The 17263-nt window shown below is 41.4% G+C and overlaps 1 protein-coding gene across 1 annotated transcript in view; it reads left to right on the forward strand.

The window, feature by feature from the left end:
* Positions 1 to 17263, forward strand: part of PCNX2 (pecanex homolog 2) — a 284046-nt gene that overhangs the window by 128946 nt on the left and 137837 nt on the right. Inside the window, exons 19-20 of the mRNA XM_021709971.1 lie at positions 946 to 1087; positions 5977 to 6154. Of these exons, the coding sequence (XP_021565646.1) occupies positions 946 to 1087; positions 5977 to 6154 (320 nt within the window). The remainder of the gene's footprint in view (positions 1 to 945; positions 1088 to 5976; positions 6155 to 17263) is intronic.

Consider the following 17263-nt stretch of genomic DNA (forward strand, 5'->3'; position numbering starts at 1 on the left):
GGGGAGGAAGGGGGCCTCCGCAGCCTGCCGTTTACTGGCAGACAGAGGGCATGGGGCAGGGAATGGGATGGGCCTACCTGAGGACCTTGGGCCTGAACCTGCTGCGTTCTCCCCTTTGCTGTATGAAGCAGAGAAGAGCCAGGCTCTCGTTGTGCACACTTAAGGCAGGGAGGAAGTAATTCCCCACCGAGATGGTGCGGCCTAAGGTGCCATGACCAGTGAGACCAGCTGCTCCTCCACCCCACAGAGAAGCGCTAGCTGGGCAGAAAGACCAAGTTACTAGTTCAAGGTCACACGCTAGTGGCTGGTAGAGGGAATGCCAACCCAGATGGGTCTGGCTTAACACCTTCAGCCCTTCCTGGGAATAAACCTTTCTCACTATGGCACTTTCTTTGTTTTGAGCATGAAGAAAAATGTACTAGATTCACAGTGGCAGGGGTTTGGGAATCGGATTTCTCTTATTTGCATATATTGCCCAGGGATTTGACTGTAGATGGAAAGATAAAGAGAGAGGGGAAAGCCCAGACACCAGCCCCGGCCACTGAAGTGAACCCATGCTTAAAAGGAGGTAGTCCCGTGGGATTTTTCCAATGCTTCATCCTTCACTTTTCACCCTTCCTTACTCTGAGATGACTTGATGTTATCTGACAGCTCATTTCATTGGTTCCAGTAAATTATACATGAAGAAATCAATTGACTTGAAAAATTAGGATGCTGACCTATATTACTATATGTATATTATTATTTATGAATTATGTAGAAGCAAAGCTAAGAATTGCTGCCTGGAAAGAAAATTGGTATATCATATCTGAGATCTAGAGTTCTTCATCAGCAGCTTTTAAGTTAAAAGGGGGGAATATTACTTATTATCATTATTATTATCTGTACTTAAAGAAAAATATTTTGGTCAGTGGCTGTTCTGAGTGGTTTTTGTATTTCTTTCAGATGTCGCCCATTTAATGTGGTTTGAAAGACTCTATGTTTGGCTTCAGTGTTTTGAAAAGTATATCTTGTACCCAGCAGTAATTTTGAATGCCCTCACTATTGATGCATTCTCAATAAGCAATCACCGGAGACTTGGTACTCAGTAAGTGGATAATGGTTTAGTTTCATAATGATTTGGGTCACATTTTCAACATCTAGTGGATGTTTTTCTAAACAGACTGCAGAAGAAGCCAACCTCTACCTGCTGTTATTGGCCGTGCAAATGTAAGCCATGGTGGTCTTTTACCGAGACCCACCAGAGCTAGATGGTTATTGCAGAGTGACCAGGGTGCAAATGGAGTTAGATCTGCTTGAAGTGATGTTGTGAATAAGTGTCAGCAGATTTGAAAATCATCCTGCAAAAGCTCAGTCAGTGAGCCTTAATAAGAAGACGGAAGCACAGTGTGAATCCGGGATTCCTGGAGTTCTTACCACAATGCTTAAAGCTTTATGAACGGCCTCATGTCATTTCATTTAGCAAATACTCTATCATTTTGTGCTTGGAGGGAGGGGGGAATTAATCACTGTCACTGTTTTCTCTGCATTTATCAAGAGAAGCCTGATCATTTAAAAGCTGGCACAGAGACTTCATACTGTCAAGATGCCCGTGTTTTTCAAAGCATTAACAATGTACAGTTGGGTACTGATTTCATGTATTAAAATTAATTATGAGTTTACAAATGGAAATCTCCTTGATAATCTGTGGATTTGTCATTCTAATGAGAGGTGAAAGTTGCTGGTCAAATAAGTTGTAAGAGCAGGATATATGAAAGAGATTCTTTCTCAGATTTGCTTAATCTGGGAAAGTTACATTGCTTAAACACTTTGTGTCCAAGTCAACCCTGATGCATAACCCCAAGCATACTAATTCTAACCTGCTCTTCCTTTCAGGGTGTGATGAGGACAAATTAATTAATATTCACCAAAGATTGAACAAGCCATGATAAAAGGCATTTTAATACTCTGTGGGACTTTGAGTAGATTCATCGTCACACAAAGCAGACATGAAATGAAATGCTCCCATAACCTTTCTTTCTTTTTGGATTCTGTCTTCCTTCTAGTCCAGACCTGTTTCGGTTAGATCAAGACAAAAATTCTATGCCCTTATTGGTACTTAAAATTCTAGACTTGAGATCCAGGCATGAAAATTAGTCTCACTGGTTATTTGTTTGTTTGTTTTTTAAAAAGCAGACAATGGACCTTCAGACCCTTGTGGGATCCAATCTAGAAGATGGCTCTACCTCTAGGTCAACATATATTTCTCTGGTGGTAGGGATTCCCAGTATGGTACAATCCTGGTTGATCCCATAACTACTTCTCAGAACAGGGCAGAGCCTCAATTTCTAGAATGAGGGCATACAATCAAAGCAGAGTAGCAAAGAAGGTACCAGTGGGGAGTCCAGTGGAAGGATTTAAAGTTCTCCCTGTCCAACTTCAGAACGAGGACCTTGAGCTAATAAGCCTGTGGGTTGAGGCCAACCTGTCAGAGAAGATAGATACAAGGGCTAGGACTCCAGCAGAGTCAATTAAACAGTTCAGAGAGAGTCCAGTTGAACATAATATTACTCTCTACCTCCTGTAACTTTTTCCATCCAGACACTAAAGTCAAAAAGAAGCATCTTACCTATATACCTCTGAATATTCTCAACTCCCAGATGGTAACATCAGCATTATTTTTTCTCAGAACCCAAAGCTGAAAATTCCTTTCTATTCCTGAGGCATTCATCTGTAGGATTAAAAAAAAAAATCTCCCTAGGTTTTCAGGCACCCCACTAGACCTGCTGTTCTCAAACAGAGCAGCAGGGAACCCTGTGTCAGTATCACCTTGAGATATTTTTCCAGTGAGGTCAGGCTAGCCCCCTCTCCCTGTGTTTTTGAGAACCGCTGTACTAGATAGTCACATAGTGGACTTGTCAACAGCAGAGACCGCTTCTAATTTAGCTTTAAATATCCAACCTCTAGTAAATATTAGAAGGATGGTAGATGGATGACCAAGTAGGGGAACGATAAAGGAATGAATGCATGAACTGTGATATATTTAGGAATTTCTGTTTCTCAGCCTGGTCTAAATGGTTGCTCTCCATCTGTCCCAGGTTATCGTCCACTGATTGGTACCAAAGCCTTTATTTTATTTATTTGTTTTTTTAAAGCAGGATTTATTGAGAGGACAGAAAAACTCCCACAGTGAGAGGGGACCCCAGGGGGTTGCCCTCAAAGCCTTTATAACACCTTCAGCTAAGTACAGTAAGTCCTCACTTATCCTCCTCAAGAAGTTCTTAGAAACTGTGACTTTAAGCAAAGCTGATACGAAACCAAATAAAACCAACTTTACTGCAGGCTGATTGATAGAGACCAGAGTTAAGTTTCTACAGCATAATTCTGGTCACGAAAACTTCACCAAACCTCTAAATAAAGATCAAAACACTTCTGATATTAAACACTGGAATAAATGTGAGCTAGACAAACACTTAAGAAAGATTAATGAAAACAAGTAAGATAATTTTTTTTTCCAGTTATTCCAGTTCAGAGTTACAGGTGGTTAGAGTTGACCCAGGCAGCCCTAGGCAGAGGGCAAGAATCAGCCTGGACAGAATGCCATCCCATTGCAGGGCTCACTCACACAACACACTCACTCACTCAGACTGGGACAGTGTAGACACAAGACATGCCAGTTCACCTCACATGCACATCTTTGGGATGTGGGAGGAAACCAGAGTGCTTGGAGAAAACCCATACAGATATGGGGAGAACATGCAAACTTCACGTGTTCCCGGACCTGGCCATGAATTGATTTTTTAAAAATTATTTGTTTCTCCTCAACATCAAAACGAAACAATGTAGAATGAAATGACATTATTTGAGGGCCTACTGTATACAATCTATGAACCATTAATGATAGCCCTTACTACTGCAATGTTATAAAAGCCATAACCATTGGTCCTTAAAACCTCCAATCATTTTAACAGTCATAACTACTAAACATAAAGTGAGTTCACCATTGAACCATGGTCACAGAAAATAGAAAGTTAGATTTGAACGGCATCTAGATTTTGATTGAATAACTTGGAAAATCACCAGTCTCCCCAGAAAATCAAAATATGCCTAGTCTTAAGTTTCCTTATTATTGAGATTCCCGAAGAGAATCTCGCTGTCCCATAGGAGTTTTGTACTCTGGACTATTGTCAAAGGCAACTGGACTGGAAGTCATGCTTTTTTTTTTTTTTTTTTTTGAGTTGGAGTCTCACTTCGTCACCCAGACTGGAGTGCAGTGGCCACTCCCAGCCATCGCAGCCTCGACCTGCTGGGCTCTGGCGATCCTTCCGCCTCAGCCTTCCAAGAAGCTGGAACTACAGGCACGTGCTACCACGCCCGGCTGATTTTTTGATTTATTATAGAGATGAGGTCTCACTGAGTTGCCCAGGTGGGTCTCGAACCCGCGGGCTCAGGCAATCCACTCACCTCAGCCTCCCGAAGCGCAGGATTACAGGCTGAGCCACGGAGCCCGGCAGGAAGTCATGCTTTTATACATTATTTTCACCATGGGCATTAATTGTGCACTGGAAAGGGAAGGAAGGCTCTACGTTGGGTTACGGAAAAACTTTGCCACTTTAAGTCTGCATGTAATCAGCTGACAGTTTTTCTCAGAAGCCACATCCAAGCCCATCACACACAGGGCCTTGGGCAAACCTTACTTCACTCATAATTGCAGACCTAAGTCTAAAGGCATGTCAAATATCAGACTGAGGCATATGGACTTGCCAACATTACATCTTTTAGATGACGATTTTGTAACTGATAGGAAGGACTTTGAAAGCACTTCTTAAATGTCTCATCCTGAGACCATTAGTAATGAGATAAGGGTCTAGGGTCCAAGATTCTTCTAGGTTTAGCGAAATTGAGGGACGGCCCTGGTTTTCTATACTTTTCCAGAGAAAGAAAACCTCTCTCAAATGCAGCCATTCTCAGAAATATTCTCACCTCTGTGTTGGGAACTCTTGGAGTTCCCAAATAGCATGATAGAATTGGAGGAAAATCAGGATAAAATGCAGAATGACTTTCTTCAGAAACACAGGCCCCTCCTGGAGATAGTTGCTTACTCTGTTGGGCTGCGCTGGACTGTTATCATTTGAGATCTAATAATAAATCTCAAGATGCTTGGAGTGTTCATTGTTGACTTTACCATCTGGGAGAATTGTATACATCACACAAACTCCCTATACAAGTTAATAATTACCCAATTCCTTAGGCAAGAGCATTCAGGAGTACATTCCTCAAAAAGTCCTAGATGAGTATTTTTTTTTTTTTTCCTGACTCTGTTTCTCTGTTTTGCTGAGTTCCTTTACTGAAAAGGCCTATTCCATTGGGGGAAAATGTAGATGATATATTTTTTTTAAGGAAAAAAGAAAGAAAAGGAGAGAGCAGACGCCTTTTGTTCACTAGGATGACAAATATGCTGAGAAATATTGGGAGTTAGTATGTAAAAATAACAAAAAACTTACGATTAATCTCATATTAAGATTCTGTATTTTTTTCTATTCATAACTAAATATGTGCTACTGTTATGTCATTGTTTCAATCAGATTCTTTTCTACAGAAAAGGCATACACCTGAGCAGACCCTGTTTCTCACTCGGCCTCAGGCTTTCTGGGAAACTTTCTCATCACCGCGGTAGTGACTTCAGATGAACTCAAAAGTGCCTCTGTGTCCTTTCTGAAGAACACAAGGGACTATGGGATGGAAAGAAATTGTCTGTGGTGGCAAAGACAGAGTTTCCATCCTTGCTTGACTCCTGTGAGACCTTAGACAAGTTACTCAAACTCTCTGAATCTCAGTTTACTGCCCTGTAATGTGTAGACAAGAGTGCCCCTCCTCCCATGGACCCTTTGTGCCTGTAAAGTTCATAGTGCACTGGTCTCTGCTGGAGAAACGTTGTGAATGTAACTCACCCAGCGGTACGCACACCGTTGTTGATCACGCTTTCCTTTCCTACAGCTGGGACATTTTCCTGATGATCATTGCTGGCATGAAGCTGCTGCGGACTTCGTTCTGCAACCCGGTTCACCAGTTCATTAACCTGAGCTTCACCGTCATCTTTTTCCAGTTTGACTACAGAGATATTTCAGAGAGTTTCTTACTGGATTTCTTCACGGTGTCCATTTTATTTAGCAAGGCAAGTGGCTTGGCTATTTTCTTCATTTCAGCACTTGAAGGGGGACGTTTCTCATCAATTGTTTTCAGAGTTTAAACTTTCTCTTTGGTAAAAACCATCATAGAAGGAAATGAAGTTGAATGACACATGTATGTCACTTTCCTGTTGCCATTTTTGGGAAAGTTCCCCAGGGAATATAAATATGCTGTGTCACTTGCTAAAAATCACTCATTAGAATAAATTAGTCATTAGTGTGCCTTGAAATTTTATTGTCTCTGTGAACAATCTCATTATAGAACTTTCCTATATCTTACAATGCTCTGAATTAAAAATTAGCAACTAGATTTATTTATTTACTTTGTTATTTATTTTGTCTCTTAAGACTGGTACCCTAGAGTAGGGTCTCTTAGAGTGTTTTTTTTTTTTTTTCCCCCTTTGGAGTGTTTTCAACTCTCTTAGCTTGTCTCAAGTTGAAACTTCATCTGTTGAGTAAATTTGTACATAGGCAAAGAGAAATCTTAATTGTAATTTAGGCAAATATGTGGGTCTGGTATCTAATGTTTAGTTAACCGTGAGGGAGATAAAATCCTCTGTGTACTGAGCAGTTCCTCCATATGCAGTCTGACCTCTGCGATAAAACCTAGGTTTGTAAGCAGCAATGGAAAGGAATTTGGAACAACTCCTGGAAAATATAGTGTCGGTACAACTGCTTCACATTGTGTCCACACTCATGCACTCAGTTTAATACCACAGACATGGGGTTTCTCCTTGAGATGGACTTCACCAACACCTCCCCCTTTTAGTTAATAATTTTTAAAATATCAAGGGTTTTTTTGCCCCCCAGAATTTTATTTATTTTTTTCCCTCTTAATGAATCAATCCTGTTCATCTTTATTTTCTCTCTGTTACTTATTTTTTCCATCTTCTGGCTTTCTCTTTGCTTCTTTTAGGAACAGAAATGGAAAATTCTCATATTATACTAAAGTCCTCTAAATAATTGCCATCTTCTCATCACTGCATGTGAGCCTCCCTTCCCCCCTCCCTCCTTCTCCCCCCTTCCCTGGTCCTTCCTTCCCTCCCCCCAACCCCCTCTCTCTCTCTTCTCTTTTTTTAAAAAAGAGACCAAGTCTCTCTCTGTAGCCCAGGCTGGGGCACAGTGGTGTAATCATAGTTCACTGTAGCCCCAAACTCCTGGGCTGAAGCGATCCTCCTGCCTCAGCCTCCTGAGTAACTGGGACTACTGATGTGAATCACCATGTCTGGATAATTATTTTAGGTTTTTTGTTTGTTTGTTTGTTTTTTGATAGAGATGAAGTCTTGCTATGTTGTCTAGGTTGATCTTGAACTCCTGGCTTTAAGTGATTTTCCTGCCTCAGCCTCCCAAAATGTTAGGATTACAGGCATGAGCCACCACACCCAGCCTCAAATTTGCTCTTCTAACTTTTGCTGAATGCTCATTTTCCACCACCTGAATCCCTCTTTGTGTTATCTGCCATTGTCTACTCACTATTACTTCTGGAGCCTGCCTCGATTTCCATATTTTATTCTAGACCCTGGCCTTGGTCAAGCATTTATTTCCTGTTTGTATAAGCTCTGTTTAGTTCTGATTACTTCATCCTATTTTTCTGACTGTTCAAATCATAAGCTTTCATATTCTATTTTCCTTCATTATGTATAAAGTCTCATTATCTCACATAATAAATGTAAAATTATATCTTATGATCTTTAAGGCATTTATTAAGTTATTAGAAATGATTTCACTGCTTACAGGGCTAAGAGCTTATCGTTAGATGTAAAATGTGCCAGGATCAGTTCAGTTTCTGATTCGGGCATTATTTATGTTTCAGCATAGTTACATTTATATTCCTTTCTCAACTTCAGTTTCATGTAAAATAGAAAATAATGATGCCAGCGTCACCTGGGTGTTGAGAGGATTAATTAATATAACTATAAAAGGAGTTACTAAGTAGAACATGCTCTCCAAATGTAAATAGTGTTTTTGAAGCCACATGCAAGTAGAAAAGAGAAGTGACACATTGTGTTTGTGAAGATGTGCAGCAGTTTTCCATACTGACCTGTCAGTTTAATATCATTTTGTGTAAGTGAATGGCCCCATGAACAGAAAGCATGACAGAGAGGCATGAGGTGTCTCCGTGAGAGTGTTAATGTGTGGCTGGATGCGTATGTCTGGCTCAAGGGGCTTGGGAGGCATGGGAAAACAAAGTGTGCATGACTGTTGTCCATTCTTGTCTGTGATGACACTTAGTGTCACCCTGTGCAGACCGAGGAGGGTAGACTTTGACGAGACTGCCAGCCCTGGTGAAAAACCAAACCCAGAAAAGCTTAGCTGCTGCAGGCATTTGCCTTTCACATTGCCATAATCTTTTGGAAGCACCAATTAAAATACCGAAATTTCAGACAGAGTCAGAGTGGAAGCTTTCTTATTTTCTCTAACTGAGGGAGCATTGGCACATATACTTTGAGTAATCAACTTTTAGGCTGGGATAATGGTGAGTGTACAATGAAAGAAAACGAGAAAAGCAAGTGAGACAACAGTTAGACTAGGACTACTGTGTGGTAAGTTGGAAAGTTGGGGTTCGGGTCTCTGAGTCCCGGCCTGTCTTGACTCCCCTGCTGCCCGCGACAGTGAGTTTTCTGGAGTGAGAAATAAGATCTTATTCCCTGAAAAATGTATATATAACTAAAGAAAGAGACAGCATTTGTAATCTTCCTGGAAAATAGCCAATGGATGTTAGTGACAGAAGATGGCTGTGGCCAGAAGCAGCCCAGAGTTAGTGTCTCTTAGAGAGCTTCTGCCTGCACATCCCACGTGATTGATTCCTCTTCATTCTCCTCCTCTTTTTTTAAAAATTGTCTCTTTGGATGTATTTCCTAGTGACTTTTTTTTTTAATTGCCCCTTTCAATGTATTTCCTAGAGGCTTTCTTTTTTTTTTTTTCTTTTTTGAGTTGGAGTCTCACTCCTTCACCCAGGCTGGAGTGCGGTGGACGCTCCTGGCCACTGCAGCCTCGACCTGCTGGGCTCCGGCGATCCTTCTGCCTCAGCCTTCCAAGTAGGCAGAACTACAGGTGCGTGCTACCACACCCGGCTAATTTTTTTGTTTTATTTTATTGTAGAGATGAGGTCTCGCCAAGCTGCCCAGGTGGGTCTTGAACCCGCAGGCTCAGGCAATTCACTCACCTCGGCCTCCCAAAGTGCAGCGATGACAGGCTGAGCCACCGAGCCCAGCCCCTAGAGACTTTCTAAAACTCTCCGACATTGTATTTACAGGCAATTCTGCTCTCTAGGGCTAGTCATTGCACGATGCGAAATGCAATTTGTCCAGTAAACTCCCCAGAGTCCTGCTTGTGGCAGTCCTCTCATCTGACCACTACAGATGTCCCTCAGCCCTTTCTTCTCTTAGCCCTGCCCCTTTTCTGCGAAGTAGAGAGTCCTTGTTAGCCTGGCAGCCCACCTCACAGAAGGGCTGCAAGATTAACGAAGAGATGTTTAGATGGGCATCCAGTTTCCTTGAAAGAAAAGAGCTGCGCAAATATAGGGCACCGTATTGTCAAGAGTCAGTTGTCCCTAAACCTTCGGGGTTTATGGGTAGAAAGGAAGGAGAGAAGGGATGAGTAAGAGGTCTACAAAGTGAGATCAAAGCACCAGGAGGCCGGGAAAGGAAATCGATGGCTTCTGGCTGCATACTATTCTCTGTCTCCTTGAATCCCAGAATCCCCCTGGGGTCTGGAGAATGAATTTTCCTTGTCTCCTCAGTCTACCAGACCTGGTGAAAAATGAGTTCCAGGGCTGTAGTCCATGGGGATAGATGAAGTACAGCCTGTGCATTGACTTGGTGGGGGGGACACTTTAGAGTAGATGGTGCCTTGGGCTTGCGTGTGTGTGTAGGGGGGCGGGGGGCTGGGTGGGTTTAAGGGACAGAGGGAAGGAAGGGCACCTGCATGACCCGTCCTGAGATGTGTGGCCCTCCAGCCCCACACCTCATAAGGCGCACCGCCGTTGAGAAATCAGACCTGTCCATCTTCCTCAGTTCCTCACTCCCTCAGTCCCTTCTCTCTCTGTCTGTCTCTTTCTCTCTCTCTCTGTCTCTCTGTGTCTGTCTGTCTCCCTCTCTTTCTATCTGTCTCTCTATGTCTGTCTCTCTCTCTTTCTGTTGTTCTCTCTCTCCTGCCCTTTCAGTTGTACCTTTAAGAACTCATGTAGTTCATTGAAGACATTCTGGTATGTCTAGGTATATGGGGACAGTCAGACGTGTGTAGATGAGTGTATTTGGTTGCAAATAATATTTGATTGTAACAGAAGCAAAAATGACAAAGGCCCCTTCTTGCTTGTCATTGGCCCTGGAAAAGTTCTTAGAAACCATCCTGTCTTTAAAATCTTAGTAGCTTTTTGTTGTTAGAAGATGCAGAAGCAGGACTTGAGATAATCCTGCCGTAAGATAATTCTGCCCACATTTTCAGAACACATTAGACATGGAATTCCATAGGCCATTAGTTCAACATGGGGCTAGCACTTTTGCCACTTTGGAAATTCAAATCAATGGTTGAGCTTATTTTATGATAAAGCTGTGTGAATAATCACACCGGATCCCTACCATGTGGCTGTATTATGGATGATGGTAATGAACGTTCCAGTTATTCGAAATTGGAGTTTCTAAATGAGTGCAAATGGGAAGTCTCAGATTAAAATCGAATCCCTTTTCTAGAATGCGCACTTTCACAGACGTATTTGCTCAGAATACTCTGTTCAAAAAGCAATTTTTCATTCACTGGGCATTTAGTGGGTACCTGACAGACATGTAGTAGGTACAAAGATTGCCAGTCATGCAAATGATAGCAAATCTTTATTTGATGCCTTCTGTGGGACAGGCACCCACCTGAACACTTTGCGCATGTTAGCTTAACGTAAGCTTCACAACAACTTTGGGTGTGGGTACTACTCATTTTACAGGTGCGGAAACTGAGGCACCGAAATTAAGGGAATCGTCATAAAGTCTCACAGCCATCAAAATGGGAAGGCAGTACTGAAACCCAGACAGTCTGGCTCTGCATTGTATTTTTTTACTGCTTACTCCATCTTGAGGAGTCTGGGGAAAGAGGCAGGCAAGTAAAGAGATACTTTTTTTGATCAAAGAGAGTTTCAAGAGCACATGAAAGGGGTACCCAATCCAATCTGGGAGAACCAGAAAAACGCTTCCCCTGAGCTTTGAGTAAGAGGGAGTAAGTCAGGCAAGGAAGGCAGGGAAGTGAGTTAGGCAGAGGAAACTGCATGTGTAAAGGGAGGGAAGCAAAAGAGAGTTTCGCATATCCTGGGAACCGCAAGCTCTTTGGGAAGTGTGGAACATGGAAGGAGAGGGGTTGGTTGGAGAAGTGAGAGATGAGACTGGAGGTGTCATTAGGAGTCAGATCTCAGGGGACCGAGCATGCCACACTGCAGAGTTTGGACTTCATTCCTGCTCTGGCTGAAGGCTACTCGCAGAGGAGTAACAGGGTCAGAATTACATTTTGAAATATCTCTTTGTGGAAATGGGTAAAAGATGAGAAAGCATGGAGGCCCCGAGATGGATGGGAAACGACTGCAGTCGTCTAGGCAGCTCATGAGGGCTTGACCTCAGGGGGCAGACATGAGGGGAAGGAAGGGGGGACACACTCAGGAAGTGTTGAAGAGGGAGTGTTGATGACTTGAAATGGAAAAAGGACACTCTTTTTGAGAAAAGGATGCTGGTTTTAGATGTGATGAATTGTGGAATAAAAGTGATAAAGACTGAAAATAAAAACCGGGAGTAGGATTTTTTTTCCCATTTTAATTTTTTCAACTTACATAAGTCATAACTAAGTGTATGCTTGTTATGATAAGATTAGAAAAATAGAAAATACAGAGAAAGTCTGTTTGTGTACTCACCATTCTCTTTTTAACCGTCTCCTCTTCCTATGGATAACAGTTGTAAGCAATTTTGAATAAGTCCTTCCAGTTCTTCAGTATATTCATACACACACATACACACACACACACACACACACACACACACACACACACACACACACACACACATACACGTGCATGCGCATGCGCGTGCACAAATTTAAAACATCAATAGGCTCATTCTTTACATCTTTTGCTTCCAATTTTGCTTAAAAACATATCTTAGAGGACTTTTCCATGTACTATGTATATATCATGCTGCCTCTTGTTTTTGACCCTGGGCCAGAATTCCATATTATGCACCATAATTTGACAAGTCATTCCTTTATTGATAGGCACTTAGTTTGTTTCCAAGCTTTCTTGCAGTAGTTGGGACTTCTGGAGTCACATACCACAGAGATCCAAGTGAAACTGGCTTAATGAAAAAAGATAAAAATTTTTTTTGAGTTGGAGTCTTACTCTATCACCCAGACTGGAGGGCAGGGGCACACTCCGGGCAACTGCAGCCTTGAACCGCTGGGCTCCAGCGATCCTTCCGCTTCAGTCTTCTGAGTAGCCAGAACTATAGGCACATGCTACCACGCCCGGCTAATTTTTGATTTATTGTAGAGACCGGGTCTCGCCAAGTTGACTGGCCGGGTCTCGAACCCGCGGGCTCAGGCAATCCACTCTCCTCGGCCTCCCAAAGTGCTGGGATTACAGGCTGAGCCACTGAGCCCAGCCGAAAAAAGAGAATTTAACAGCTCACATAACTGATTGAATGATCCAGAGGCTTAAATGATGGCATTGGAGCTCTGTACTTATTTCTCCTTCTCTCCCATCATTCCTAGACTGTATCTCTCTACATGGTGGTAACTATGGCCACTAGCACTTCTACATTTATAGCATTCTTAGAGCTAATAATCCCCCTAAAAAGAAAGAGTATCTTTCCTGACAGTTTCAGGCACATGGGGGAAAAGGTACTGTTTTTGCATCACATATTCATGAATGAGCCAGGTAAAGTGGCCAGAGAGATACAAGTTCCCTAGCTGATGAGCCCTAGACATCTAGCCCACTCCTGGAATCCTAACGAACCTTCAGAAACTAGAAGTCAAAGAGGGCAGATGGAAGTGGCAGATGGTCACTGCATTCAACTACACAGAGGGTCATAATTAACAAACTGGCACACGTGAGTGTTTCAGAAGCACAGACTCTGTGATTGGACTTGCTAGGTCAAGACGATGCGTGTGAAAGGGTCTCAACTGAGAATCTTTCCAAAAGACATATATATTGTTTCCAACAAGGGTGACCAGCATTCAAGAGACAGGTAGAGGAGGAAGATGCAACAAAATGGATTGCGAAGAAATAACCCATGAAACAAAATACAGTGTAATGGAAAGCAAGAAAGGCAGCAGTTTTATGAAGAAAGGAATGGTCAAGAATGCTAGAGGCTTCCGAGAGATCGAGCCCCAGACTAAAACATTACCACTAGATTTAGCAACCAAAAAAGTCATTGGAGGGTTGACATCACAGTGGTACATTTCTTCAGTTCTTCAGGGACCCTGTGTTATTCGTTTCTTGTGTCACCTGTGCCCACCACAATGCTCTTGGCATCCTGATCTCTCAAGACCTGTTTGTCAATGAGTGAGTATATTCATTGACCACAAGTCAGCGTTTAAATGTGGGTATTTGGGGGAACTTTGTAATATGCTATTCAGCAAAGCTGTCTTTTAAAGGAAAACTCCACCATCTCAACCACTTCAGAGCTGCTGATTCTTTATTGCCTTAGAAGAGGTGAGTGGAGTTAAACATAAAGTGTTTGTTACCTGTGAAAGATTTAGTCCACTGCCCTTGCCAGGAATAAATATGCTAAACATGTATGATGTGAAGTCTAGTCCAAAATGTGTACTTAATGACACCATCTCTAGATTTAAAATGCAGCATTGGCGCTTTTATTACAAGAATTGAGTTCTTAGGCATGCCAAGCCAGGAAACTCATGAACAACAAATGCTGTTTCCTCAGTGCCATTAATCTTACCATTTCCCCCTCTGCTTTCTCTGAGCTTCTGGCTGGCAACATCTGCACCCACCTTCTTCACAGGATTAGTACCGACTAATTTTCATTATCCTGAAATTAGATAGTGGTTGTAACTTCTCTATGTTATATTTTTGGTGAAATAATTTTGATTGATGCTCCATTTTCAGTTTATTTTTAGCTCACTTTCCCTCACTTCACTGGAGAATGGACTTGTCAGATTTATTGATTTTTTTCATAATTCTGGAATCTTCAGTAAGGTCATTTCACAGTTTGCTCTCTGCTGGAGAAGACTAACTCGCGTAATGACATCAATTCACAGGCCTAGTGTTCTTTATACCCTACAGCATCCTGTCTTTAAGAAAATGACATCCGCTCTGATAAAAAAATTGCCTGCAACTTTCTATAGAAAATTTGTCTAGATCACATACTGGCAGCTTGGCTGTCATTTGAAAGTATAGATGACCAAGAAGTCGTGAGAGAGAAAAGGAGAAAAAGAATGAGGGGAAGAAGGACTGTTGCAGTAGAAACTTTATATTCAACTAAATTTGACAGGTTGGTTCATTGAAAAATTATGCAAGAAATAATAATAAATGATACTTATACACATATCTTTCTAATACTGACTTAAATCTCATACATTAACTTCCATTCATGTATTTTGGTGGAGAGCAGGGATCTCTTTGAGTTGGAATCTACCGAATAAAGGTGATATGATCTTTTTCAATGAACTGTGCATATAATCCATTTTCTAGGAAGTTGAGTTTTCATTTCCATTTTTTATTCTACTTGAAGCGAGACATGAAAGTTACTTGTGAAACAGTCTGACAGTAGTCCACATTTTCTTCTCAATCATACCTGAATCCACAGCAGTGCTTTCAGAGACCTGCTTTCATCAATTCACTAAGCATTCCACTTGGTTGAATAGAAACAACTCTCTTTCATTTGCAATCATGTTGCATCAACTTACATAATATTTAGTTGAGCTACAAAAACATTATAATGACAAGTAAAACTGATGTTGACAGTTTTGGCAACAAGTGAGACTGCCTCAAACATTCAACTCAACTGGTAGGCTCAGGAGTAGACAAATGAATTTAAGAGTAACCTTCTGGTCTCAAATACTCACTGGATTGCGGGACTCCTCAATAAGTTTTCCAGTGCAGATGTGTGCCAGTTAATCTGAAAGCTAATTAGGTGGATTTTTTCTTAAAGTATCTGTTCTAGAACAAAGAATAAAGTTATATTTGCTTTGAAGTTGAGTTATCAGTGTTCTGAGAGGTAACATGTCCAAATAGAAGAGAGGAGACATGCAGTATCTCCTCATACAGTGTCTTAGTCTCTTTGTGTTGCTATAACAAAATACCCGAGACTGGGTTATTTATAAATAACGGAAATGTATTTTCACACAGTTCTTAAGGCTTGGAAGTCCAAGATCAAGGCACTGACAGATTCAGTTGTTTGATGTGGACTGTTCTCTATTTCCAAGATGGCATCTTGTTGCTGCATTCTCCAGAGGGGAGGAACCGTATGGGACAAAGGGAAGAAAAAAGGCAACTTCCCTCTGTCAAGCCCTTTTTATAAAGGCACCTAATCACATTCATGAGTCCATCATGTCTAAAGGCCACATCTGTTAATACCGTTGCATTAGGCATCAAATTTCAACGTGAACCTTGGAGGGGACAAAAACATTCAAACCATAGCATACCGTTGAAAGAATTTCATTCAACAAGTATTCCTGGAGTGACTACTGGGTATCCTGTGTAAGGAACTGAGATGCTAAGACAGAAATGCCCTACAAGAGTTTAGTGTGGTGGGGAAGATGGGGTAGCTGCAGACAGCAGGGTTGTTCCCTCATCAGGCATTCTAACATTCTGACTGCTTTCTGAGTTCTGGACGTCAGCCTTAAAAATATACCCATAACCAACCCGTTTTTCACTACCATCACTGCTGCCATTTTGATGATAAGAACATCATCTTTCCACCTGTGTTGTCAATCGCCTTCCAAAAGACTTCCCTATTTCCACCCTCCTATACTACAGCCTCTTTTAAACAGTGGCCAGAAGGAGTTTTTTGTTTGTTTTTTCTTTCTTTCTTTTAAATAAACCCTTATTTTGGAATGGTTTTAGAATTACAGAAAAGATGTGATGATAGCACAGGGAATTTTCACATGCCCCACACCCAATTCCCTATTATTAACATCTTACATTAGTATCGTGCATTTGTCATAATTAATGAGCCAAAATGGTGTGTTATCCTTCGAGTTCATACTTTATTCAGATCTCCTGAGTTTTGTGTAATGACCTTTTTCTGTTTGAGAATTCCATCCAGATCCCTGCATTACATGTCTCCTGAAGCTCCTCTTGGCTGTCATAGTTTCTCAGAATTTTTTGTTTGTTTGCATTTTATGACTCAACAGCCAATCAGGTATTTTATAGAATATCCCTTGATTGGTATTTGTTTGATGTTTTCCTCATATTTAGGGTTATGGGTTTGGGGGAAGAAGACCATATAGACAAAGTACCATTCTAATCACATCATATCAGGGATTCATACTATTAAACATGAATTATCATATCACTATTAATGCTAATTATGGTCAGTTGGCTTAGGTAGTGTTTGTCAGATCCCCCACTGTGATGTTTCCCGTTTGTCCCCCTTCCTATACTATACTTTTTGGAAGGAAGTCATTTTGCGTAACCCTCCATGAAGGAGTTAAGAGGTTATGTTTCATCTCCTTGCAGGGAAAGTTCATAAATTGTTTGAATTCTTCTGCATGGAAGATTTGTCTCGTATTTATTCAGGCATTCATCTATTCATGTATGGACTCAGATACATATTTTATACCTGTATTATAACACATTATTTATCTTGTTGCCCAATTTTTTTCAACTTTGACTATTTGAAGTTCTCCAATTGGTTTCTGTGTTCGTGTGTGTGAATGTGCGTGCATACATATGCGCACGTGTGTTTTCTATCCTGGTTCTAGAATAAGTCACTTTTCCAAGGAGCCCGGAGAACACTATTTAGAAACCAAAATCTGGATACTAGGTGTGCTTGTTGATACTGGGCTGTCATTGCTCCTAGGCATTCTCAGCTCATAATGTATATATAATGTCTATAGATACACATATCCAGAAATGTATATATGTAATCATCTGTATCATAGTCCTC

The sequence above is a fragment of the Carlito syrichta genome, unplaced genomic scaffold (genome assembly GCF_000164805.1).
Source record: "Carlito syrichta isolate Samal-C Ts95f unplaced genomic scaffold, Tarsius_syrichta-2.0.1 Scaffold287805, whole genome shotgun sequence".
NCBI classification, from domain to species: domain Eukaryota; kingdom Metazoa; phylum Chordata; class Mammalia; order Primates; family Tarsiidae; genus Carlito; species Carlito syrichta.